Consider the following 24,648-nt stretch of genomic DNA (forward strand, 5'->3'; position numbering starts at 1 on the left):
ATTGACCCATTATCCAACCATTCATCTTTGACCGTGACGCCCAAGTACTATGCCTTTTGTCATCCCAAAAGAAAATATAACCATTTATTGTTCTCAATGATTTTTGTCCATCAGCAACGGTTGAAGTGAACTCATGGCGAGATATGATCGAGTGTGACGCCTCAAATCACATTGCTCATGTCCATGGTCGACGACGGAGCGATACTGTGAATGGATCTGGTGCCATCCAAGGACATTCGGTCACCACTGAGCATTCTGGTAACCTTCTTATCTTTAGGAGAGCGTGCAACGAGTACTTGCGCCGGGCAAACGACTACTTCATCTTCGCCTTCGCCTGCATCATTGCCCTTCTTCACTACTAACGGGAACAGGACAACCCGTACCACAGCTTGCTGGGATTCCAATTCCTCATTTGAAGTAGTTTCGCCGCTGCGCTCGTTCATAAGGGACGCATTGAAATAAACTTGCCGTGCAAGGTCACCATTGGTATCGTACTCAGGTTGTAGTGGGGGGAGCATGATGTATTCCGCCAGCTGCGTGCGCATTTCGATAGATAGGTTGACGGCAACCCGCAGCACCTTGCGCAGAGACTCTAGAAGCTGGGACTCTACATTGCTCGGCGGTGGAAGAAGACGGGACAGCGTCTCAAAGATCTCCAAGGCCACCGCTTCTGTATCGTTCTGACGCTGCCGGGAGAAAGCAGGCCGCTTTGAGAGAAGGCTTAGGGTAGTAGCCCTCCAACGATGAACAGCACCGCGCGGGCCTACCTCACCGAGCTGTTTTTCAAGAGACTTGAGCTTTTGTCGTTGTTCACGGTCCATGCCGAACAGGTAGCGAGTGAAAATGAACTCCCACACCATTGTCATGACCACCGACATAAATACATCTCGTCGACGAACCCGGTCGGAGAGATAGACATCAGCATCGGATCCATCGAGTATGGCATTCTCAAACCGGTCTGCAATCTTCTCGTCCTGAATATCGTCGAGCTTGCGACAGCGGCGTAGGTCAGAGTGTTTAGAGAAGCGTAGCACCCACTGTTGAACATGTCCACACAGCTTTTGACACGCAGCGTCAAAGTAGTCCTCATCCCTGAAAACTAACACGCTATCGTGCATGGATGCGGCGATCTGCTGTTGTAGTTCCTTCACTTTGTCCCGGGCGCTCTCTAAATCCTCTCGTAACCTGCGAAGCTCCATATTCTTCTGAGCCAGTGCCGCATCGATCTCCTGACGTACTCTATCTTGCATTTCGTTCGACAGCTGCTGATTTTGTAGGCGCAAGTCGCCTAGCTCACTGTTGAATGACGTCCGTATGGTTTGGATCTCGGCAGCATGGGCGACGGTAATGTTGGAGTTCGTGACAGTCAGCCCTTCGTTCTCTTCCGTCAACCGGGATACTTCTTTCTGAAGCCATTCTACTGAATTCTTAAGTTGTTCCACTTCAGCTTCCCGGTCCCGTAAGTCTGCAGCTCGCTCGTTGAGAGCATGGTCACTCTTGCGACGAGCAACACTTGCATTGCGCAGCTTGTCTTCAGCAGCTTCCCGCGCAGCAACAAGCAAGCGATTCTCGGAAACGAGTCGGTCGAGGCGAGTCTCAAGCTCTTGTAAGTGTTGCATGCTTCGACGGTGCCGGATGCTAGGCGGTCGGGTAGGCGACCGAGGCGAGTTCGGTATTTCCCCCCAGCTCTCCTAGGTAAATAAACGTGAGTGACTTTGAACTACAATACAAGAGTATAACTATGGCAACCAAGAATACTTACGTAAACATCGGTCATGGCTCGCATGGGCCGTTTGCCCTTGTCGGTGACGGGGTCGTAGGAAGAGGAAGAAGCTATGTGCTCAATATTGAGGTCCAAAAGAGGGGGCTCGACAGGTGGCTGGGGGCTGCACGATGATTGGCGGGCGCCGGTTTGTGCTTGGCTCGCCGCCCGCAAATCGCCGCCCGCGCTGCGATCCGTTCGTCGGAGCGACCGCTGGGAGTGTGCGCTGTGCACACTTTTAATGCTACCCATACTGCTCGGTTTTAAGATGCCTCGTTCGGGTGTTTGGATGGCTTCCGCAGTCCATTCGCGGTCCATAGATCTCGCTGCACCATGGTCCCTGGTGTGCAAGTCTCCATCTCCATCTCTGTCAAGTGTAGGCCATGCCTGGCGCGCCAGAGCATTGTCTGTAAATTTCCTGACCGGTGTCTCGGGCCGCGGAAGCACATGTTCTGGCTTCATCTCCAACCGGGGAATTCCCTGGCTCTGGCCCCTGGCTCCTATGGGGGTTCTTGTCCGATCAACTGGTTCGTGTTCCGCAATAGGTTGCAATGGGGTCCGGGGAGGGGAGATTGCGCCTCTGTCTACCACCCCAAAGGCTGAAGATGGCGGCGGTGTGCTGTTTGGTTGGTCAGTTGACGCATCTTCTTCGGATGGCTTTGGCCGCGGGGAGGGGTCGCGCGATCTCTGGATTGACGGACTGCGGCCAAGTTCACAGAGAGACTCGGGGCTTGCTTGCCGGTCGATACGCATAGTATCCGATGAGGAGCTGATTAGTGTAGACGGTTGCTTATGGATTGGAGTTGGCGCGTGTAATGGAATCTCCCGCGCAAGAGAATCTGTAAATCGAACACCCTCGGAGTCCTTGTAGCTTGCTTGAACTGAACGAGATCCAACCGGCGTTTGGACATCACGAATTATAGCCTCTCCTGGTAGGTCCTCTAGCGTAGCAGTAGTTGACCGCTCTGAAGTCACCAGAGGGTTCGCAATGTGGTCGCTGTCCTTGCCGTCAGTAGTAGCGATGGGCGCTTCCGAGACCTGCATCGCGTCTTCGCGACTCGCTCCTTGGTCATTGGTCTCATCCTCAGCCCCATCTTTTACTGACTCCGACGACTTGGTGGCGATAGGTCGCCGAAATGCCCCTCGTTCCAAGTTAGGAAATATACTGGCAATTTTGCTTTGCTTCTGGGAAACCGAGCCAGGTTCTCCCATCGTCTGCTTCCCCGGGATAGAGCTTTCTGCATCGTCTAGGGCATGCTCTCGGGTCGCTTCTGAGACTGGCTCCGTACCGGGCGCCTCCGTTGACGGAGCCAATTGGTCAGCAATATACTCAGCTGTTTCGACAGTTGCTTCTGGCGTCGCAAGTTTCGCCTCAGAATCTTGTCCTTGCGGCCCCATAATTGCCTTCGCCTTTATGGCTTCAGCCGACTCGTCTGGTTATCTGGTTAGCCCTTCTGGAATAGCAAACTCATCGAAATCGGCAATACCTGGCTCAAATGGGGCCGCGCAAGCTTCAGGCGAAGATTGGGGAGTCTGTTCTAAAGCATCGACTCTTTCCTTCTCCCAATCTATCAAAGGCCATTCGTCATCCTTTGCAGACCGTTCCGTTACCAATGTCTCTGAATGATAATGATCATGGGAATGTTTCACGTTTGCCTCTCCACTGACACCTTCACTTTCTTTTGGTTCCGTGGCCTCTACGCTCATGTTCTCTTCGTTCTTCTGCTTGTTGTCCTGAGATGATGTTTTGGAATGAAAAACCTCTGCCCTGGTTGCTTCAGCCATTGGGAGCTCTGACTTGTCTGGGTTTGCTTCGTGCACAAGCAGGGCCCCATCAGCAGTCTCGGTATTTTCCCCTGATGCTTGCTCTGTTCGCTCAGGAATCTGCAGCTCAGCTTCTTTCTCGAATATCCCTTCCTCCTTTGATACGGTCCCGAGAACTGGAATTTCCTGTTGAATCCTCTCTTCGGCTGCCTCAAGATTGGCTCCCTCAGAAGTCTGGCTGCTCGATTTTGGCATGGCTTCAGCGTCTTTGCCCTCTCCCTCTTGTAACTCCTGCGTTGCTTGAGTCTGGCTAGGAAACATCCTAGCTATACGCGGACTTCTTTCTTCCGTTGTGGATACAGCCTCCAATGTCGGCTGCGATACGTCTGTCTCGCTCTGTGAACCTTGCACTCCTTCGCTCTGCATCGGCTTTTCTTCGGGGACCAAACGGGATTCAGCGGCACCAGCAATTGCGGTGCCGACTGTTGCTTCAGGGCCGCTTTCTGCATCTATCAATCCTTTAGACTCTGCAAGTGAAGTACCAGCGATTTCTATTGACGCTTCCTTGGCTTGTTTTTTCGCTTTCTTCTTTTGTTTTTTCGACGCTTTGCGGCTTAAAGACTGTGTCATAATTTCCCCTTCGCCTGTTTTAGCGACATCCTTCAGTTCTTCGTGGCTCCACTGCTCGGGTGTAGGTTCAATACTGGCTTGCAGTTGTTCCTTCTCGACTGATGGTTGATGTCCTGGACTCAAGGATTCCACGGGACCCAATATTGCCTTTCTGTTGGTTTCCGAATGTTCAGCGGTTGTCTCTGTGCCAGCTGGTGCCTCTCTTGCCGCATTTGACTCAGTGGGTGCTTCCTTGTTCTCCCTGTTCTCCTCGCCAGAGCTAATTGGCAACAAGTCTCCGGGCTCTGCCTGTATCTCACTTGAAGCCTCCTTAGCAGACTCTGACGTGTTGGTCACCTCTGCACTACTGCAGTGTGACTCTTCAACTGTCACTGGGTTTAAAACGAGACCCACTCCGTCCAGTCTTGTTTCTCCGTGGCTCGCAGTATCATCTTCCTTTGCGTCACTTTCGGGGGCAGGCCCAGCGCTGCTTGCTTGCAATTCTGAATCTTTGGCTACAAGCGTGGTATGTTCGGGTGATGTCGTAGAGAGTAGATTAGACTCAGAAAAAGTATCTTCTAATACAGGATCTTCTGGTTGTCGCGCCCGATGTAAATTCTCAGAAGGCGCTGTCGCTTCCACTTTCTCAATATCAAAAGTTGAACCGTTGTTTGTCTCTCGAAGGTCCTCGGGAACCCCAGCCTCAGCAGGAGAGAGAGGAACTGCATTTTCATTTGTTGCTTGTAGACCATCCATGGAAGTGCCTGTTACCTCAGCAGTAACAAGACGTGCTTCAGGCGCTGCTTCTTGACCTTTTTCTTCAAGCATCTCATCTGTCTGGGCTGGAATCGTATCTTGCTGGCCCATTAACTCATCCCCATCTGGCGTAAGTGCCTTGCCACTTTCGTCTGCTTCCGCTGCAAAGCCTTCAGCGGGCAGATGCTCGAGGGAAACCCTATCTGCCTCACTAGTTGCCTCTTGCTCAGTCTTTGACGCATGGTCTTCTGTTCCTACCTCAATTTCCTCACACAATGAGACTGGTTCGCCGGGGACAGCCATGTTTTCGGGTGTGGCATTCTCAGGCACGGTTTGGGTAGGAGAGTCGAGGGGAGTGGCTTGCTGTTGATCTACCTGCGAAGATACCATGTGATCAGTCCAAAACAGATTCTTATCGTTCTCGCCGTGGGACTCGGTGCCGTGGGACTGATTTTCTTTACCGTCATCTTCAGCAGGTGGGGTTGCCGTATCAACCGAAGGGCCTGAGGGTTTCAATTCAGCGGAGGCTTGGGTTTCGGCTGCATCATGCGTGGCATCTTCGGCTAAAGCGGCGCTTGCATTCATCAAGGGACCTTGGGTATTTTCTCCTGGTACAACTGAGGCAGACTCCACGGCAGTGGAGGCAGCAACACTACCATCTAGGTTTTTGGACTGGCGCTTTTTTTCCTTCTTTTTCGCCTTTTTCCTTTCTTTCGCTGACATAGGCGGTGCACCATCGTTCTGGGTATCTTCCGGCTGTTCCCTTGCCTGCTGTTCGGTTTTTTCCGACTCCTTCACTTCGTGAACGATACTATCAACTGCATGTTCGGTTTCAGCTCGCGTCCGTTCAGCAGTACTCTCCGGTGTCAAAGGTGGCACATCTTGACTGGAGATTTCGGATGGCTTGGCAGTATTATTCTGCTCGACTGACTCTTCGATAACTCCTGGAGCTGCAGTACGGTTATCCTCTTCAGTTTGAACGAATGCCCCTTCGATGCTTGGCTCAGATACAGCAGATGCCTCGTTCTCAATTGGTTCTTGGGTCTTGCGTTTCTTCTTCTTCTTCTTGTCCTTCTTTGACTTAGAAGGGGCACTCTCTTGTTCAGCCTCCTGGACTACCACAGTAGATTCCTGCACGGAAGTAGAAGGTGTTTCGGGTACAGACGCTTCCGGAGTGGACTCGACTTCATGTTTCTCTCCAGTTTCTAGGGCGGTCAGAATACCTGTACCCTGCTGTACGTCTTGTTTCTCAGGGGATTCAATAACTGGCGCGTCATCATTGGTATATCCTTCAGGCTCAGGAACTATAGGTTCGTTTACTAGCTCTCTCGCCACTGAAGGCGTAGGATCAGGGTTCAATGTACTGGATTGTGTTTCGGCAACAGAATCCTCGTACGGCTGAGAAACTTGTGCGTCGTTTGATACGGCCCCCTTGTTCGACTCTGAACCATCATCGCCATTCGTGACTGTCGGAACGTCCTTGTGTAGGTCTGCACTTGTTTCTCCAGGCTGTACCTCGTCGGCAGTAGTGCTATCAGCATTTTCCTGACTTGGCTGAACGAGGGAGCTGGCTTCTGCCATTTGCTCATTTGCCTGCTCTGGAGGTTGGCTAGCCTCTTTAACATGGTGACTCGCTTCTGTTGCTTCAGTGGTTTCAGATGACTTCGTGGAAGCCTCCTGTTCATTGTTTGCAAAAGAAACAGACTTGCGCTTTTTCTTGTCTTTCTTGGCCTTCTTCTTGGAAGCTGGTTCCTGAGTATCCTCCATAGGCTCAGGCTCTACAGGTGTGGTGAGGTCAGCCTGTTCTGGAGACTCAGTGCGCTCATGCTCATTTGCTTCCGACTGTTGCGTAAGCTCCTCTGAGAAGGCATGTTGCGGCTCTTCTGCAACATCATCGGGCAGAGAAAGCTGCGGTTTCTCGGAGATTTCAAGCGAGTCCGGACGTGCATCAGAAGGCTCTTGCGCAGCCTCTTCCAGAGCGGCCGTAGGCTGATCATCTTCCAAAGAAATCGACTGCTGTTTCTTCTTTTTCTTTTTATCCTTCTTAGACTTCTTAGGAGTAGGAAGCTCAGGTTCCCCTTCAACTGCGTCTTGCAGAATAGCATCAGTCAAGGGAATTTCGGTATCTTGAGTCTGGTCTGGAGCAGCTTTCTCGTTTATCGTTTCTTCCTGAGGTTGCTCAAGGGCTGTTTCCACATTCATTTTGGGTGCAGCATTGAGTGTGGCATCCCCAAGCTCTACCTCAACTTGTTTCTCATCTGTGGTCTCTTGTTCGACTCCCACTACTTCGACCGTGTGCCTTCCATCAACATCTGCTCTTAGTTGCTCTTCGTTCGTAGGGGTACCTTCCAAGTCGGATGGTGTATGATCTGTATGTTGTGTTTGGCCGGGCTCTACATTTTCTACTTCCGTTGTTAGAATACCAGCGATGTCAGTGGGCGCTTCTTTGGGCTCTTGCTGCGCAGGTTCTTGGGATTGATCGTCCAAGACTTCATTCAACGCAATATCAGGCTCTGCATCTGTGACCGTTTCAACCCTAGGTTGTTCACTCACGAGCTCATCGACAAGTGTAGGTCCCTCGGTCGAAGCATCATATGCCTCAGGTTCTTTGACAGGGGCAGATTCTCCAACAGAATCTGGACCACGTTCCGAAGAAGCATTCCCTGGGTTCAGATCAATAACGGGGTCAGAAGCTGGTGATTCATCCAATAGAGCGGATTTGCGCTGCTTCCTTTTTTCTTTCTTGGCCTTCTTCTTTTGAGCAGCAGTCATCTCGGGTGCTGTTTCAGATGAGGCGGTGCCTTCCGCAACTTCGGTTACGTCCAAGGGTTGTTCGCTTTCGATTGTCTCCTCCAAAACTAGTCCTGGGACCTCTGTGGTTCGGGGCTTTTCAGCACCAAGAGGAATGTCTATTTTTGGACTTGCGATTTCTGTACTAGGTGTGGGTTCAGCGGCTGTTTCATGAGCGTCGGATGCGGACTGCAAGCTTTGTTTCTTTTTCTTGTTTTTCTTACTCTTCTTGCCAGTCGGTGTAGATTCCTCCGCTTCCGGTTCGAGATCAGGTACAGGATCGTCTGGGACATGTTCAAACATAGGTGGTGTACCATCATTAGTCTCGGCGGGGTACTCCTCATTTGGTGCTGCAGGATTAGCGTCTACGGCTTCAGTCGTCCCCGTTGAATCGTTAGTCGCCGTAGCTTCCTGTGGGATTTGTTCATCTTCCGTAGGATGAACCACACCGCTTGTTTCCGCCAGTGGGGTCTCGGCGGGAAGCCCCTCAGCGGAGAGTGGAGGCTGGGTCTCCGCATCGGCCACAGCTTGAGAATCCGAAGATATGGATTTGCGATTTTTCTTTTTCTTTTTGCCCTTCTTCGTTGACTGTCCTTCTGGAGCTTCCTCTAAACCGGCTTTCTGGGCTATCTCCGCGATATCAGCATCTTGGGACTCAATTCGTGTATCTGCAGTGGCGCCTGGTGTTTTTTCAGGCGATACGTCGATAGCGCCCTCGTGTTCGTTGTCCGGGGTTTCCTCGGGCTGCCTTGCTGCAGGCTCTTCTTTGGGGGGCACAGCAGGTTCGTCTTCCACCTGTGGTGTGGCTTCTTCATTAGAAGGCACATTAGGTGGAACATCGTTCGTCCCTTTCTCCACAGGTTGCACCGTAATACTATCGCGCTTACTTTTCTTTTTGTTCTTCTTGCTGCTTCGTCGCGACAAGGAAGTTTCAGTTTGCGCGTCGATAACGTCGGTTTCTTGGCATTTTGTATCAGCCTCAGCAACTTCAGCCCCCGGCTCGGGAGAAGATGTCGGTTCAGCAGGCGCATCATTGCCCTGCATCTGGTCTTGTTTTTGCGATATCTTTCCGGAGTCCAGTTCCATTGATGCTTTGGCCTCTTCTGTTGTGGTAGTTCGCTCACTTTCCAGTTGTGATGGTCCGGATTCAGATTCGGCCGGAGCAGGGTCAACGGTGCTCGCTTCGGGGGTTAGCCCCTCCTGCAAATCTGCCGCAAGACTTTTGTGACCTCCAAGGACGCTCAGAGAGGTAGCTTCCGTAGGCAGCTCTAGCACTACAGTGCTAGGCTCAGAAACAACTCCAGGAGCTTCATGTTGAGCGTAGGCACTATGCTCTGTTGAGTCTTGTAGTACTGACTGGCGGTATTCTTTGCTTTGTTCGTCGAGCTCTTCTGCCTGTTCAAGGGACTTCTCAGGCAATACAACATCCTGCCCGCTGAACTCCAGGCTTTCAGCTTCCTCCATTGTACCTTGCATGGGATGTTCAGAGCTGGAGGTAGTTTCGTCCTTTGAAGGCAGTAAGGCTTCTTTCACAGGCTGGTAATCATCAATTGCAGATTTTGAAGGCTTTTCACCTGCCCGCACACTAGCCTCTGGTTCCATATTACTGGACGTTACAAACTCCGCGTCACTAAGTTCTTTGACGCTCTCATTTGCATCAGATACCTTGCTCACCTTGTCACTCTCCGAATTGTTGGTAAGGATATCTGTATTCGCAGCTGCTTCTCTCTCGGTAGACCCTTGCTCCACATCAGAATCCGGCATTTTATCCGAATCAAAACTTTCCTGGTGAGCTTCACCTTCTGCCTTAGGAATCACCTGCTCAGGTACAAGAACGTCTGGAATGGTAGGAGCATCTTCAGCTTTGGGTAACCCTTCCACCGGAGCCGTCGTAACCTCGGGTGCCTGCGTTGTCTGCACCGCGTCTGTCCCCAAGGCCTCTGGATTGGGTTTCTGTTCAGTTACTGAAGTCTCAGCAGCTAGGGGAGCATCTTCTGACAGCAGCATCTCCAAAGGAGGCTCCTGCTTAGATAGATTCACGGGAGCCGCTAGGTCAACGACTTTTTGTGGGTTTTCAGACTGGACAGTAGGTTCCCACTCGGAGAGCGGGCGTCCCTCAATTGCCTGCATACCCGCTTCGTCCCCGGCTTTGAGGTCCTTCGCAATAAGCTCGTTTTCGGCTGCAAGTGCGTCTCCAGTTCTGGCAATATTCATAACAGGCTCAAGCTCAGAAACAGGCATATCCACAGACACTTGTACATTTGCTGCCTCGTCTGGCTTTAAGAGGTCTGTGGCGGACTCTACGTCAGCTCCTGTGGATTTCCCGGTGCTTTCTGGTGGAGAAATCTGATCAGCTGGGGCTTCCCCTTGAGCCAGTGCCCCATCCGTTTTCTCAACATTATCAAGGGATGAAGCGGCTACACGAGCTATGGCTGCGGTATCTTGTGGCTCCTGTTCATGTAGATCTCCATTCTTGGGTTTTTTCTTTTTAGCCTTCTTCTTCTTCTTCGATAAACTTGGAGAAGTAGCATCCACTGTCAGTTCTTCAGGGATAGGCGCTTGGCCTGTTTCGTCGGCAGCCTTGTCTGTACTCCCCGTTATTGGCTTGGCTGATCCTGTGACTGCTGCTCCATCAACAATCTCTGCTTCTTCACCTTCAGCAGAAATATTCTTGGCAGAAGTGAGGTTAGAATTAGACTCGATTTTAGCCTCCGCATTTCCCAATGGCTCGTTATCCTCCACTGCAGACTTTTGTGGTTCGGATTGCATTCCAGGGTGTGTCTCTTGTGGTTGCATTTTCTCATCTAGTGTAGCACTGATTCCCGCCTTTACCTCGTCAGTAGTTACAGATTGTAGCGGTTCGTCAGGCAATGCACTTTCCTCTTCAGCAGGTAGCACAGGATCTGCAATTGCGACGTTGACAACGTCGGCAGGGCTTGTAGCTGCCTGTCCTGGATCCCCTCTACCTTTCTCTACTGCCTCTATCGTTGGGATTTGGACAGCTGGAGGCACAGGAACAGCCTCGTCTGGCAGACCCTGGGAAGTTGGGTCATGAGACATTAGAGCATCACCTGACTCAATATTACTCTGGGTGGCTTTTGTCAGAGTTTTCTCGTCAGATGGCTGAAGATCCTGTAGATCAGCATCCAGGACCTTCATACTAGGCATGTCAACATCTGCGGATGGAGTATCGTTCCCGGGGGCCCTTGGCGTTGCAAAGTCGGGAGCTGTCAGCTCTCTAGTCAGATATTCTTCAGCAGCGTCTGAAGCATGAGATTGTTCACTTTTAGGAGTAGAAGGTCGGGACACAGGTAAAGGTGGAAGATTGTCCAGGCTGCGCTCTAGCCCGCCACCGTCTTTTACGCCGACTACAGAGCCCTCGGCAGAAGGAAGAGCCCCGATTATTGGAGAAGGAGGCAACTCTGCATAAGTGCATGGATCCTGGAGAAGTTCAGAGGGCGAATGGAACTCGTACTTGGGCTTGTCCTTCCGAGGTAACTGATAGGTGTTTATTTGTCCAAAGCTTGCGGCAGTAGGTGTTACTTCTTGGGAACCAAGCACTCTGTGTTGAGAATCAGAGGGCATTTCAACGTGAACAGGCTGCTGGTCTCTATGAATACTGGGGCTCAAATCTATCTTTTCCCAGCTCTTCTCATCCTGCAGAGATGCGAGATTCTCAGCGGATGCATTTGCTGATGATGTCTTACTTGACGGTAGGGAAGGTAACGGTTCTTCAGGCTGAGCTTCCGTTTTGCTACCATGATGTTCGACAAGCCACAGAGGTCGCATCTCTCGTGAGGATATAAATTCACCGGAAGCTGGACGCCGGCGCCCTGTTGGAGAGCTAGGAGATGGCGCTGTGATTGAACTGACTGAAGACGACCGATGGGCTCGTGGTGATGTGGTTGGTGGTCGACGAAAATGCAAAGGGACGGCGGTAGGAGACTCTGTTGGTCGAACCCCGGACGACCGCCGCGACTGCTGACCCTGGACCTCTTCGTGCCCCTGAGCCAATTGGGGTGAGTTTGGTCTACTCCGAGACCTTGGGCTTAGGTCGATAGTTCTCCCTGATGCAGGTGGCGATGTCGAGAGACTTCTTGGCCGCTGTTCGAAAACATCCAGTCCCAATTCTGCCAATTCTGCATCCGTCGAGGTAAAACGCCCCGAAGCACCTTCACGGTCATCATCTCCTACCTGGTCAGGCATTTCGGGGCTTCCAGCTAAAAAAGACGGCTGATTGTCTCCATCTTGCGATATTGTCCGGTCCTGCGTACAAAGAAAAGTAAAAGGAAAACGTTTAGTACATGTGTTATACACTTTGCTTAAGATCAAATATAGCAATAAACTGAGTAATCACAGTTTACGAACAACAAAAACAGCTAGAACCATACCTTCTCACGTTCTGTTGTTTTATCCAAGTCCGCTAATTCTCCATAATTTTCTCGCCGCTTTTCCTCCCTTCGTTGTCGTCGAGACTCACCGGAACGTGGCCCGACTTCGGATTGGACGTCGCGAGATGGATAGATATCGGATGATAGTTGTCTGCTTGCTACCGGCTCAGAGACTTTAGAGCCAAAAATATTACTGAATAGACCACCTGCCCTCTTTTCTTTAGCCTGTCCATCCGTACTTCTGCTGCGATCACTAGTCTCTTCAACTCTGGCTGGGGAAGATGTCACGGAGACGGTGTCATCGAAAGCATCACTATCCCGCTTGGAACGTCTTTTCTTTCGCTTCTTCTTCCCGATAGCAGAACCCTCTTCAACGGCAGGTGGACTAGCTCTACTAGGGATGTCGGATTCGCGACTGTCTTTGCAGTAACTAACTTCCTCGATCGGTGCCTCACTATGTCTAGGTATAGCAGCTGAGGTATTTGACCTTGAATCATCATGGGCTGATTCTTGTGTATCTCCACACGGCTCCCGCTGGCTGGATGACTCCCCTAGTTCGAATCCACCAGGGATATGCAAAACTTCTTCTGCAGGTGACTCGGGTCCAGAACGCTTCTCTCGAAAGACCAACGTTTTCCCGCTCTCATTCGGTTCCTCCACGGCCCTCCCGGGAAGTTCACCCACCTCGGGTTTTTGCTCTCCGGTAAGTTGCTGGATCACTTCTTGCGCAATTGATGACGGAGGTTGATCATCATAAAATGTTCTAATGCCGTCACTGATCGACACTGGTTCGGAGTAAACTGGTTCGTTTTCAACGAATTTCCCTATGTTTGGCTGCTTCTCTCCCACATCGGTTGTTACCGCCTCATCAACATAGCCACGAGCTCCTGATGAAGAGGCGAGCTTTTCCCTGATGTCCGACACAAGGGAGGGGCCAAAACCCGCGGCTGCAGCAACTGCAGCGGCTGTTGCCGCGACTTCAATATCAGTGCCATACTCACTTGTGGCGCCTTTGGACAGATCGGTTTGAATGGCCGGAATTTCTTGGGCGGGTTCACTACCAGTCTGCTTTTCCTGTCCACGGTCTGCCACAAATTCATGATCGGCGGAGTCGAGTTCAGAGGATGTAGATGGGACTTCATATTCGCGTGTCTCATCCTTACCCCAAGACACGCGGGAGCCTGTTGTTGATCGCTTTGGTATCCTATCATATTCAGGGACCTCTGGTGGCGATGGAATCGGAGAGGCAATATCTCTGACGGAGCCACTTTGACTTTGAGGAGGCGTGGGCTCAACCACCTTGAGCTCTGGAACTGGCCATGGTAGACCGCGATATTCTGGATGGGGCTCCTCTGTTGCCTTACTTTTTTGACTTGCAGGTTCCACTTCTATGATAGTTGGCATTGAAGCGGGTTCGCGACGCATGTATGTATCAGGGTTATGCCGCAACTCTTCGGGTGCGAAGAATTGTGCATAATCATGATGAACCGGCTTCTTAGGAGGAATGTCACTGAATACTGAAGTCTTGATATGGTCTTGTTCGGGGTTCGGGTTCGGGCGCTGGTCAACATCGTTATAGGCACGGTCAGGCATGGGAAGGCCGGACGATATCTCAGAACCTGACACACGGCGTCTTTCTGCGCGACGCTTCTCTGAGCGTTCGTAATGACGCCTCTGGCTGGATTCGGAGGAACCACCGTTGGAGCCTTGACCGGAAAGTACACTGGCTGCAGTTATACCTCCGATCGCGCCTACTGTTGCTAGTCCAATCGTTGATGCTGGGCCTCTCTCCCCACTAGGCTCTTGTCCGTATTGGTCGTGGGAACCATAATCAGAATCCCGGTACCCCTCATAATACCGCCTTGACCTATTTTTATCCTCCTGTGCCACAATCTCACTCTCCCTGTCAATGAGCTGAACTCCTTGGCGCCCAGATTCACGCTTTATACGCTTAAGATGATCTGCTCGTTGCTCCTTCTCTGCTTGATCTCTAGTAAGGTCAAACTGTACGGAGCCCTGGTCTTTCATGGTAGAACGACGCTTCATACTAGACATCAATGCACCCTCCAAAGACTCCGTATGAAACACAGGTGATGAGTCACTTCGTCGAGGGGGGCGGGTGACTTTTGATGGCATATCGATGGTATCATGGTAAAGGGGGGTTTCATGCTCCCAAAGGCCAACTCCTGAACCTTGAGCTTGGTAGTCATAGTGTGCAAATGTATTGGCAAACGGAGGAGGACGAGATGGTGTAGTGTATGCATGGATACTCTCTCCTTGTGAAGTATAGACAGCTTGAGAGACTGGTGTCACCGGTTGGGGTTGTTGAAGAGGGATGGGTCCTGAGCGAATCAGTGCCGGCTGCGAAGGAAAAGACGATACTTTGACAGCGTCAAAGCGTGAAGGATCACTAGTGGGCACTGGGGCCACGTGTTGAAGATTCCCAGCACTACTTCCAGCGTCCTCGCTGGTACGTCTCCCTCGCTTGTTATAGTCATGGGCTACTGCGGCCGTTCCCAATACTCCCGCTGCTACAGCAGCATTAACAGGGAAACGACTATCCGATACGTTGGACCTCATTCTCTTCTGCTTTTTGCCTTTCTTGTTGCCCCATCTCCAGCCCCACAATGATGTGCCAGAATCAGAAGACGGCGAGGCATTATTACCATAAAGTCCACTGCCTCCGAAGGCAAGCGCTGAACTAACACTGGATGACGATTGATCTCCTGAGTCCACGTCCTCCCAAGCATCGTCATTGGTGGCAGACGACGAATAACCCAAACGAGTGGATGGGGGTTCTTTTCTCGCGAGAATCTCGCCTGTCCGTCGACTTCGACGGTCAGTTGAAGCAACTATTGCTGTTGCTGTTGCTCCTAATCCTAGCAATGCCGCATCCACGTTGTTATCGTCCTTCTTCTTGCTTCGCTTTTTAGACTTCCCTGATGATCTTTTGGCATAGCCATTTCCGAATGCTAAATCAGCATCTAGGGAGGATGATGACGAATTGTTGAATGAAAATATACTTCTGCGCTTTTTAGCCTGCCGCTTTCTGCGATTCTCAGAAGAGGCTGTGAAAAATGAGCTCAAGCCACCACCCACAGATTTCTTGGCCGGTCTAGAAATATCTACAAAGGATGACTCAGAAGATGAGGATTTCCGACTTTTGGTCTTCCGCGGTGACCGGCTACGGCTGCTACTGCGGTGGCGGCGTGGCTGACTTTCAAAGTCGCCCACTGGTTCAATTGCAGCTTCCAAAGCTGCATCTCGGACTGCAAAATGCTTCTTCGATCTTGACGAAGATCGTGACCCAGAGTGGGACAGTCGCCGAGGTTCGTAGTCTCGCAGGTCTTCATAGGAGCGGCGGCGTGAGCGCCCATAGATGCCACGAGATGTGTGACTCCGTTTCTCGAGCGTTGATAGGTTCTCAGTGTCAGATGCCGAGCTTGCAGCTCGGCCGGATCGAACACTATAGGTATCCTCGAAGTCTCTGTTCTTGAAGGCTGATTTTATAGCGTACCCAGCAAGCATCCCAGGTAGCCAGGAGCTTGTGGAGGTTTTCTTGTGACGTCGACCTTCGTCCTCTGAAGAAGAGTAACGACTAGTTTTGTCCACTCGTGAGCCATTACTATAGCGATCACTAGAGCGACGACGGGGTCTATAATAATGTTTTCGAGGGGCGTCGCGCGACGAGGTGCCCGGTTCAAAACAGTGCTTGCAAACGCCAATGGTTTCAGTATAATCCTCGAACATACCAACACCTTCTGCGTCACGCCAAAAATCAAGGAACTTGCCAAGAGGGCCCCGTTGGCGTTGTTGGAATGCCAAACCCCCGGACTGAAATGGTGCTCCGTGGTAAAGGGCTGCATGATGAGGATGCAATGGGTGGGCAGCGTACGCTGTCTCCCCAGCACCAGCTATGTAGGGGGGTGGTGCATTCAGCTGATCCGGGTACGTAGACGGACCAGCGTGTCCCACATTGCTCGGGGAAGCGTTCTCGTAATTCTGATTGCCGGGCTGAGGGGAACTTTCTACGTTCGGGGATGATTGATGATGGTGGCCGATCATATGACTCGTTACCGCACCTGCTGCTGCTGCGCCAACCAATGTCCCAATACCAGGAGTATCGGGCGGTTTGGACGGGTTGATACCAGAAGGCGGGACAAACGTAGGCGTCGGCGACTCGACTAGCAATGGAGAGGATCCAGAGCCAATATTCTGAGGACTACCTTCGTCATGCGCAGTAGCGGTTGTAGCAGGCCCTGAGACCCCTTCAGTTTGTATAGTTGGTCTGGGAGGTTTTGGTGTCGGTCCTGAAGGGGGTTTACTTGATTGTTCGGGTGCTTGTATCCCTGGGTCTGCGTCATCTGCGTAATACGCAGCCGCTGCACCGGTCTGCCCCATGCTACTAGGCTCTGGCGGCGGGTTGGCATGCGGTGATGCCGGCATCAAGTGCGCTTGATTATTGGGAATAACTGTGGGTGGCTTAGGCCGAACACCGGGTTGTTGCGCGACTGACTGTCCCTGGTCGCCGTAGTAATCGGCTGCTGCGCCTGCAGGGTTTGGTTGGTAAGGTTCGCCAACGAAGGCCGGAAACTGGCCTGGAAACTGCTGCTGTACGTGAGGGTCGTAGACACCAGGCACGTTAGGCGAGCTTGGTACAGATGCCACTGGATGTGTGTTGTGGAACGGCGGGGGGAATTGGGGATGGTCAGAAGTTCCCACCTTCTGAGCTAAGTCTGCTCCAGCACCGGAAATGGGCACGCCTGGCGATAAAGGCATTTTGTCAGGCTGCGTTCGTCGCCGCTCTCGAGGATGACCACTTTCATGGTTTCCATTATCAATCTCATCTGTATTATCATGGCGTTCACTTGTTCGTTCGCGGCTCGGCGATCGGGAGCGATTGCGTCTATGTCGGGGTTTGTCACTGCTGTCATCGCTGTCTGGATATCGATCGCGACGTTCACTATCGTCTAGATCTCTGCGCCTCGGTGCCCGTTCGATGACATTTCGGTCGGGCTCGATCGCGGTGTGGGGTTCCGCTGTCGCATAGCTCGACGCAACGGAATCGCCTGCCGCGCTGGGTGCATAGCGCTTGCTGCGGTTTCCAGACGATGAGTAGGCTGACAGGTCACCCAAGCCTCGGTCACGGTCGTCACCCCGTGAGGACTTGCGGCTCACTGTTGAAGAAGCTTTGGAATCTGTTCTGCGACGGCTACTACTCTTAGAACTAGAGCTGCTGCGGGCATCGGACGAACGGCCCCCGGCCAATAAGGCCTTGAACATGGTGGGCAGAGAGCGATCAAGGCGATGCCCTAAAAAGCCAGGCAACCATGTGGGATACGGGCTGCTGCGGCTGTCAAAAAGGGCGAAGGAAAGGGTAGGTAGGTGTGTGCGTGTGTTGAGAAAAATACAAACCGCAGGCCGGCTATAAGATAGCGAGGATCGAGGAAAAAAGAAAGGAAAGTAAAAGAAGAAAGAGATAAAGTGACTAGCAGGGAAAGTATAAGGGGAATAGAAGAGTGGAACAGAAAATTAACTATTGGGGACAAAAAGGGCGCGTATAGATTGATCGGTCAATTCAGCCGAGTTGTTTTTGCGGCGGAAGGGTAGTAAACATTGGCGCAGCTGAACCGTGGTTCTTTTTTTTTTCCTTCTTGCTCGGAAGTCGGAGGAGGGCCCCAGCTTCGCGCGGAGGCGAGGACCACTTTGGTCAGCAATCTAAGTTTGGTTGCTCCAGTGTGCCGCTAGTTAGGGCGATCGAGAGGACTTAGCGCCCTCAAGCAAGGATAGGCGGCAGCTCGGGTCTGATGAGATAGAGGGGAGAGATCTGGTGTAGAATTAAAGGAATGCGGGGAGGCTGGTGATGTCGGAGACAAAATGAGTTTGGATCTCGGATGAGATGACTTCCCTATAGTAGGTTAAAAAAGAATGAGGAATGCAGAGAAGGTTAGTTGGAACGATTCGGAATCGCGGTGAGATGTGGGCGCCGTGGTGCACGTGCGGGACAGGTCGATGCACATAATCAAAACAGAGATGGCTGGGGCCACAATTAGACAATATCATAATTATTATGGACCACTAGCGTCCAGAATTAGAAGTCATTTACTCATTATCTACTCCGTAGTACCAGATCAGTCTGTCTAACCCAGCCTCCTCAACTGCGCACTACTACCAGTACTAATAGTAGTGGTTGCAGGGTTCCACCCCGCCCAGCTGGTCAGCGTGGTACGAAGCAACCTTGGTTGCTGAAAGCGGTGCCTGAGGCAACCTAGGGACCTCGACACTACATCCATGGAACATGACCATCCTTATCACAACCTGCAAGGGCCATCTCCGACACATCAGCTATCAACCTTCGACGTACATACGCTTCCACTATATATTCATGAAAGGAGGAGGTTGAGCCATCATGCCCAAGGGACAAGGATACTGTGCAGAACCACGCTATATCCATTGATTTAGGCAGCATGCGCCATTGACTCAGAACACACCCATCATCCCAGGAGCCGCCAATAATCTTATACCATGGATAATAGCCACCTAACCTGTCAGATGCACTGTGCAGTACTCCGTACGAAGTTCCAGAATGTATTGTATGCGGAGGCAATCCTCCATGATCCGCTAGAAATGCAAATGAAAGATCCCTCCCGTACCCATTTCCTGCTTCAATTAGCAGGTGCAGTCGACGCCAACCAGAACCTTTAGAATACCACAAAGAAAACAAATCAAAACCAACAGAGAAAACCGTCAGATAGCCACCCTTCCTCTCCACATGCACGGGACAAGACCACACAAACCACAAATGCAGGTGGTATCTAAAATCGAGACAAAAAAACAAACAAACAAGCCACCATGCAGATACACGTATATATCATGAGTTAGATACGAAATAAAACGCTGAAACGCGTTCTGGAAGGCCCACTGGTGGAGCAGAAAAATCGAAGTGCAGGCGGGTTGTGAAGCTATGGCCACCTAGGGGCGTCATTCAGCTTGCATGTACTTGTTTAAGTGAGGCGTGCATCGTAGATGCTAGTAAATTTTACCGATCAAGAATTCGGAATCCAGATATATCAGGCTGCTAAGCTTAATCAGTTGTATCCCTCCACTCTGAGGGATTTCCAAAGATTTTCTCGTATATCTCAGTAAGAATTCGCGCGTCAGCCCGGAGAGTAGGAGAAATATAACGACTCTGCAGCAGAAAGTTGATTGTTCGCTTAAGAAGTCTCTCGAGCTCGTTTCGGTCCACCAATTCCGAGAGGCTAGACATGTATGTAGCGGACAATACCAACATGTTTCCGAATTGTCTGTGAAAATATAATAAACAATGTCAGCTGATGCACTCCATCCTACACATAATATCTGCAGGTTTTCACATACGCATGGGCCGTGCCGAAAATGTTGGTTACTACCGGGCGACCCTTTATGCCATCAAAGGCCACTGTGCTGAGAATAGCTGAATCAATACAAACTTTACAAGCTCTTCGCAGCTTTGTAGGCAAGTCGCGGTGTGCAATCCCTGTGAATCCAGAAGTAGGACCGATATCACTTGATAGACGTGTCATGTTTGTGGCACCTTGACTATGGTTCATTGATGGTGATATTTGCTGTGATTTGGAAGCAGTCATAGCAGTAGCCTGAGTAGATGGACCATCCGATGATGCGCGAAGGCCTAGTTGTCCATAGTAATGAAGGGCGTGATAGAGTAAGGGACGATGGATAATGTAACGTGCACCATAGTACTTGGCTCGCATTCGCGCGACGTTAATTTCTTCTGATGGTGGGTCTGTGTCTTTCCACTTCATAACAGCAGGTAGACTGTTTCGCCAAAGTTCAAGATTCATACTTAAGATTTCTTGAACGTGCGAGGACCAATGGGTCTGCCCTTGCTCTGTAGACCATTATCTTAGCACCATTTAACTTAATACCATTTTCCAGGTACCAAAAACTCACTTTCAACTTTATATAGATCAGTATGAACACGGTTAAGAACCTTCCTTAGATGAATCTGGGCCGAGTAGAAGAACATCATCATAGTACTTGGGGCGGAAATTTCATTTGGGAGGTTAAGAGTAAACCGTCCCTTGGGTAAAGAGATGCGAGCTTCCGAGCGTGAGATACCGCTGGCGGGAAGATCAAGTTCTGCTAGTATATCACTTGATACAGGTTTAGCACTTTCCCGAGGTGACAGTAGAAAGAAAGGAAGTATAGAAGGTGCACACATACCTCTCCAGCTGAAGACAGGTCCAATACGCAAAATCGTAAAGGTCCTTGTCGGGACCATCAGGCATTTGTGTGTAACGCTTTCTAGGGATTCTAATTAGTGCCATATACTAATGGTTGCTTAAACGGGAATAGCAATCCATACGATCGAACCAAAACTTGACAAGCCCTGGCGGCTTGAGAAATCCATCCGTGGCTTTGAAAGGGGTGCGCCAACTGGCCTGCGTAAAGCCCTGCTAATAAGGCTGCTTGAACATGAGGCAGTCTATTTGCTCCTTGGAGACTTCCAAGGATCTGGGTAGCGTATGCGTAGAATGCTAAGCCAGGAATATAATCCAAGTTTTTGTCTTGAGATGCATAGGTGTGGTTATCTGTGACGTAACCGCTGCCTTGAGACTGGGGAAGAGAATCCGAACCCTCGGGCGATAATAGACCGTGCGTAGGAGGACCAGGTATCGTCTCTTTTCGAAAGTCCACCGGGGAGTTTGTGACTGGGCCGGGCACAGGATTTGCTTCGCAGATACTGCCAAGAGCGAGAACCAGAAGAATAATAGCATTATAGATGGATTTCTCTATACGCCGGCTGCTACTTTGTTCCATTGCGGGTTGCATATCGCATCCCACACCTTGTAAGTTTTCGCATGAACGCTTTCGTTTTGCGCCTCGGGGCACATCATTCATATGATTATTCGGCACTCCAGGGGACACCACAGGGCCTTTCAATGGACAGTACATCCTGATAAAATAGTCGACCTTGTTCTCTAAGTCGCTCTGATCAAGAAACGGGTGAAGCTGGTGCATATGTTTCATATAGTTTTTATGATAACGGCGGATCATATCAGGGTCTGCAGTTAGCATACCATTCTCGTCAAGCCCCTTATTCTCAAGTTTGGTCTGGGGTTGGTTTACGTACACCCCCCAAGGTCCATTAGAGGGGGATGCCGCATAGTATGGCTGGTTTTCATTAAAACTAGTACTCAAGGTCGTTGATGGTGGGGACAGGCCATTGTCCTCACTAGTCTCATCTCCCTCTCCACGACCATAGACGCGGATTAAGCCCCTCTTTTCTTCGAGTGTCATCACGTAATCCTCATCATACTCTCTTGGATGAAGAAGATTCCGAATAGAGGGCCACAACAGCAATTTATGAGCCGCCGTCGTGTGCTCCACAGGGATTGAGAGCTCACCATCCTCACCAGACGGAACAACTTGCTCTGTGGCCGTTTCAGTCGGTTCTGATATCTGCTCCGGTATTGTAGCAATATTCTCATCCTTGGCTTTCGACTCCTGGATGTCGATTATGTCCTTCTTCGCCAATTGCGGGACTGCCGGTTTCCGTGGTTCCTTTGGTATGGACTTGGCGTCTATCTTTGCCAGAATGGAATTAAAATTGTTCCCGTGTTCCGTATTAAGTTGGTCTAAACGATCGAATCTGTCCAATATAGCATCCTGGAATGACTGCAATCGATCCAATAACAGCTGGGTCGCCTTTTCTTGCCTATCAAGGTCGTTAGCGTACTTCCATCATTGTTTCGGAGTATTGAAATGGAAGGGCTAGGAACACAGACTTGTGCGGAGGGACTTCTTTGTAAACGCAGTTCAAGTTGTTCTCCTTGCAATGACTACATGACGGCCGACCTTCATCGCACTTTGCTTTCCTCGCTCGGCATTGGTCGCAAGCCTTCAACCATGGGGCGAGCAACATATGTCAGCAACACTTTCTCTTTGCGCATGTACCTATGCAGTGCGGCATTTTTGCGGCAAAGAGTAGAAGAATTGACTTACCTGCTGTGCTCGTGCAGCTTTGCGCTGGCGAATACCATACGCCTGACTTTGATAGTAGTTAGAATCATACGGAGCTGGTGTATGAGACATAGGCGGAACAGGGGTAGAATATGGAGCTGGGGGAATTGAGTACGGTGGCAATTGAGGCGGAGCGTCGCCATTACTATGTGGCTCTTGAGGTGGAAAAGACATCCGAGATCGATACTCTGGCGGCGCAGAATGGGGTGCTGGCTCATGAGGTGTCCCATTAATGGGGCCCCGGAACGATGGATGCGCTTCCGCTGGTGTGTGTTTTGGGGCTGTTAGGCTTCCCTGTCGACTATATGGGCCGTCGGGAGGAAGCTGCGGCAGCTCGCGATTCGGGATAACAGGGTACCCATGTGAAGATAATGGCGGAGGAGCGGTGGATGTTCGACGTTGTTCTGCAGGGTGACCTTCATAGGGTGGGTAGTGGCGCCACGGCTGCTCGTACATGCCCGGCACACTCGGTGGACCATGCGATCCGTCGGGAGGAATGCGATGCATCGGGGGCGCAGGCCCAGAAAAGGCAGGAAGTGTTTTCGGCTTATCGTCTGTTGAGATAATTTCCATAATCGTGGGCCCGCAGCTACGGCTAGGATCACCAGATCGTTGCGGATCCGCAGTGGACGGTCGATTCAGTGCGAGAGACATACGGTCATGAGGACATCATGTCCCAGAGAATTGCTATCAACGGCGGGTTTAGGCTTCCATACACTGGTGAGTTACACCAACTTAGTGAGGCGGTGGAGTCTTACCACAGTAAGAGCTTCGCCAGAGGTTCCCAGAATTGGCAATGAGCTCTTGAGTATGAGATCACAATTTTTGGCAGTGGGGTTAGTTGGCCCGGTTTGCCTTCTCTTTCGTGGAGCTTCTATTAACTTGCGATTCTTGAACAGAGTTGGGACACCAGAACGGTCAAGTTGACATTCTAATATCACGCGAAAAGAGGTGTAAGGTTTTCCGGATTGTTTGATTGACGGATGGGAGCAAATGTCCACAACTTGATAGCTTCTAATAGTTAGCTATAGTGGGTTTGAAAGATAACGATCGCAAAGACAGTATTATCAACCGTCGACCAAGGGCAACATTGGCTAAAAGATTTAAGAGAAAAAGATAATAAAGGACTCTGGGAAATTAGGTAAGAAATGGTAATAAAGGCAAAGGAAAGCTAATGCAAAGCGAAACCCAGAATGATGGTAACAGTAATAATAGGTCGGACATCAAGGACAGAGCTCAGAATACTTAGTACCTGTCATAAGTAGTATAAGCTGGGGGGAGGGGGGGGTAGATGGAAAAGAACGAGATCCGCGCAGGAGCTAATGACTGGAGTGGGCACTGGGCACACCGACCCTGGTCAGTGGGAGAACATAAGGTATGTAAGTAACCCTTCTCCAGTACAGAGTACTCCGTATAGGTACTTTTCTTTTTATAACGCCGACGAGATGTGCAGACGAGGGATCCAAATCAGGTAAGAAGAGCGCAATGGGAAAAGGGAAACGAGAAATTAAGGGAAAAAAAAGAAAAAGGAAAATAGGACAGAAAAAATTAAAATAAAAATAAAATAAAAAAAAAAAAAATAAAAAAATAAAAAAACGCAGCGAAGGAGCAAACCAACGAAGCTAGAACAGGGGTAAACCGGTTGTAAAATAGTGCTGATGATGTTCTTATAACGGCAAGAGAATCCTAAATCGCGACAACAATAATAATAGTAGTAATAAGATCGTAGTACGTACATCGTGGTGGCCCAAAGGATGAAATAAAATACGACGGTCGTTTGGCACTGCCTCTACTCTCCGATCAGTTGGGAGATAGCTAAGCCAAGCCGTCGGGTCGCGTGGTGCGCGACAGCAGATCGAACGGTGGGAAAGCCAAAATAAAAAAAAAAAAAAAAAAAAAAAAAAAAAAAAAAAAAAAAAAAAGAAAAAAGAAAAAAGAAAAAAAATGGCCGGGTCTGCTCTGGTTTATTAGGAAAGAGTCAAAAGATATTGACAAAATGCGGGAAGTCGCTGCCAGAGATGAACGGAGGGATAGCAATGGAGACACTGCAGGAAGAGGGATTAAACTGGAATAGGCAAAAGTCGAAGAACTTACCGTTAGGTGTGAGAGGAAGGAAAAGAGATAGAGTGGTGATTAGCTAGTGCCGTAAAGTAGTTGGAGGTAGTGGTCAGTAGTTAGTGGATGAGGGATGATGAAGAGGGGCGGTTCGAGGACCCAGTAAAGTCGGTAGGTCTATCTAAGGGACCCGACTGTGGCCAAGTGGGAATGAATGATCTGCTGGGGAAACAAAGTAGGTAAAAGTAGGAGGGACAAATAAGAGTCGCGGAACGAGGAGAATGATAGACAGGTATGGGGGCAAAAAAGAAGAGAGATGATAATGAGAGAAATGATGACAATAGCAATGATAATAAGAATAATAACGGATGGGGGACGTCAATCCACAGACAAACAAAACTGTGATAGCAAATTCTTGATGGATGGATGGGACTGATTGACTGATGACTGAGATGAAGAGTGACTTGCCCCTCTTTTTTTGGTTTTTTTTTTTTTTTT

The 24,648-nt window shown here is 50.3% G+C and overlaps 2 protein-coding genes across 2 annotated transcripts; both read right to left on the minus strand.

Annotated features, from left to right (window-relative positions):
- Positions 1 to 161: 161 nt before the first annotated feature.
- lah (involucrin repeat protein) lies at positions 162 to 17,355 on the minus strand (the record flags this gene model as incomplete). The annotated part of the gene is made up of 17 exons (XM_032084306.1): positions 162 to 686; positions 768 to 1,601; positions 1,763 to 3,114; positions 3,250 to 7,348; positions 7,382 to 7,410; positions 7,441 to 7,489; positions 7,523 to 7,663; positions 7,703 to 7,965; positions 7,996 to 8,020; positions 8,051 to 8,092; positions 8,126 to 11,470; positions 11,876 to 11,947; positions 12,073 to 12,122; positions 12,162 to 12,245; positions 12,276 to 12,297; positions 12,340 to 12,559; positions 12,599 to 17,355. 17 exons carry the CDS (start codon positions 17,353 to 17,355, stop codon positions 162 to 164), a joined length of 15,909 nt encoding a protein of 5,302 aa, XP_031945016.1.
- A 1,801-nt stretch (positions 17,356 to 19,156) lies between these two features.
- On the minus strand, positions 19,157 to 22,749 carry clcA (putative C6 finger domain protein; the record flags this gene model as incomplete). The annotated part of the gene is made up of 7 exons (XM_032086416.1): positions 19,157 to 19,376; positions 19,450 to 19,960; positions 20,023 to 20,225; positions 20,296 to 20,376; positions 20,438 to 21,790; positions 21,861 to 21,973; positions 22,078 to 22,749. The coding sequence occupies 7 exons, from the start codon at positions 22,747 to 22,749 to the stop codon at positions 19,157 to 19,159; spliced, it is 3,153 nt and encodes a 1,050-aa protein (XP_031945017.1).
- Between the last annotated feature and the right edge of the window lie 1,899 nt (positions 22,750 to 24,648).

Source organism: Aspergillus pseudonomiae (assembly GCF_009193645.1).
Source record: "Aspergillus pseudonomiae strain CBS 119388 unplaced genomic scaffold BDV37scaffold_10, whole genome shotgun sequence".
In the NCBI taxonomy this organism is placed as follows: domain Eukaryota; kingdom Fungi; phylum Ascomycota; class Eurotiomycetes; order Eurotiales; family Aspergillaceae; genus Aspergillus; species Aspergillus pseudonomiae.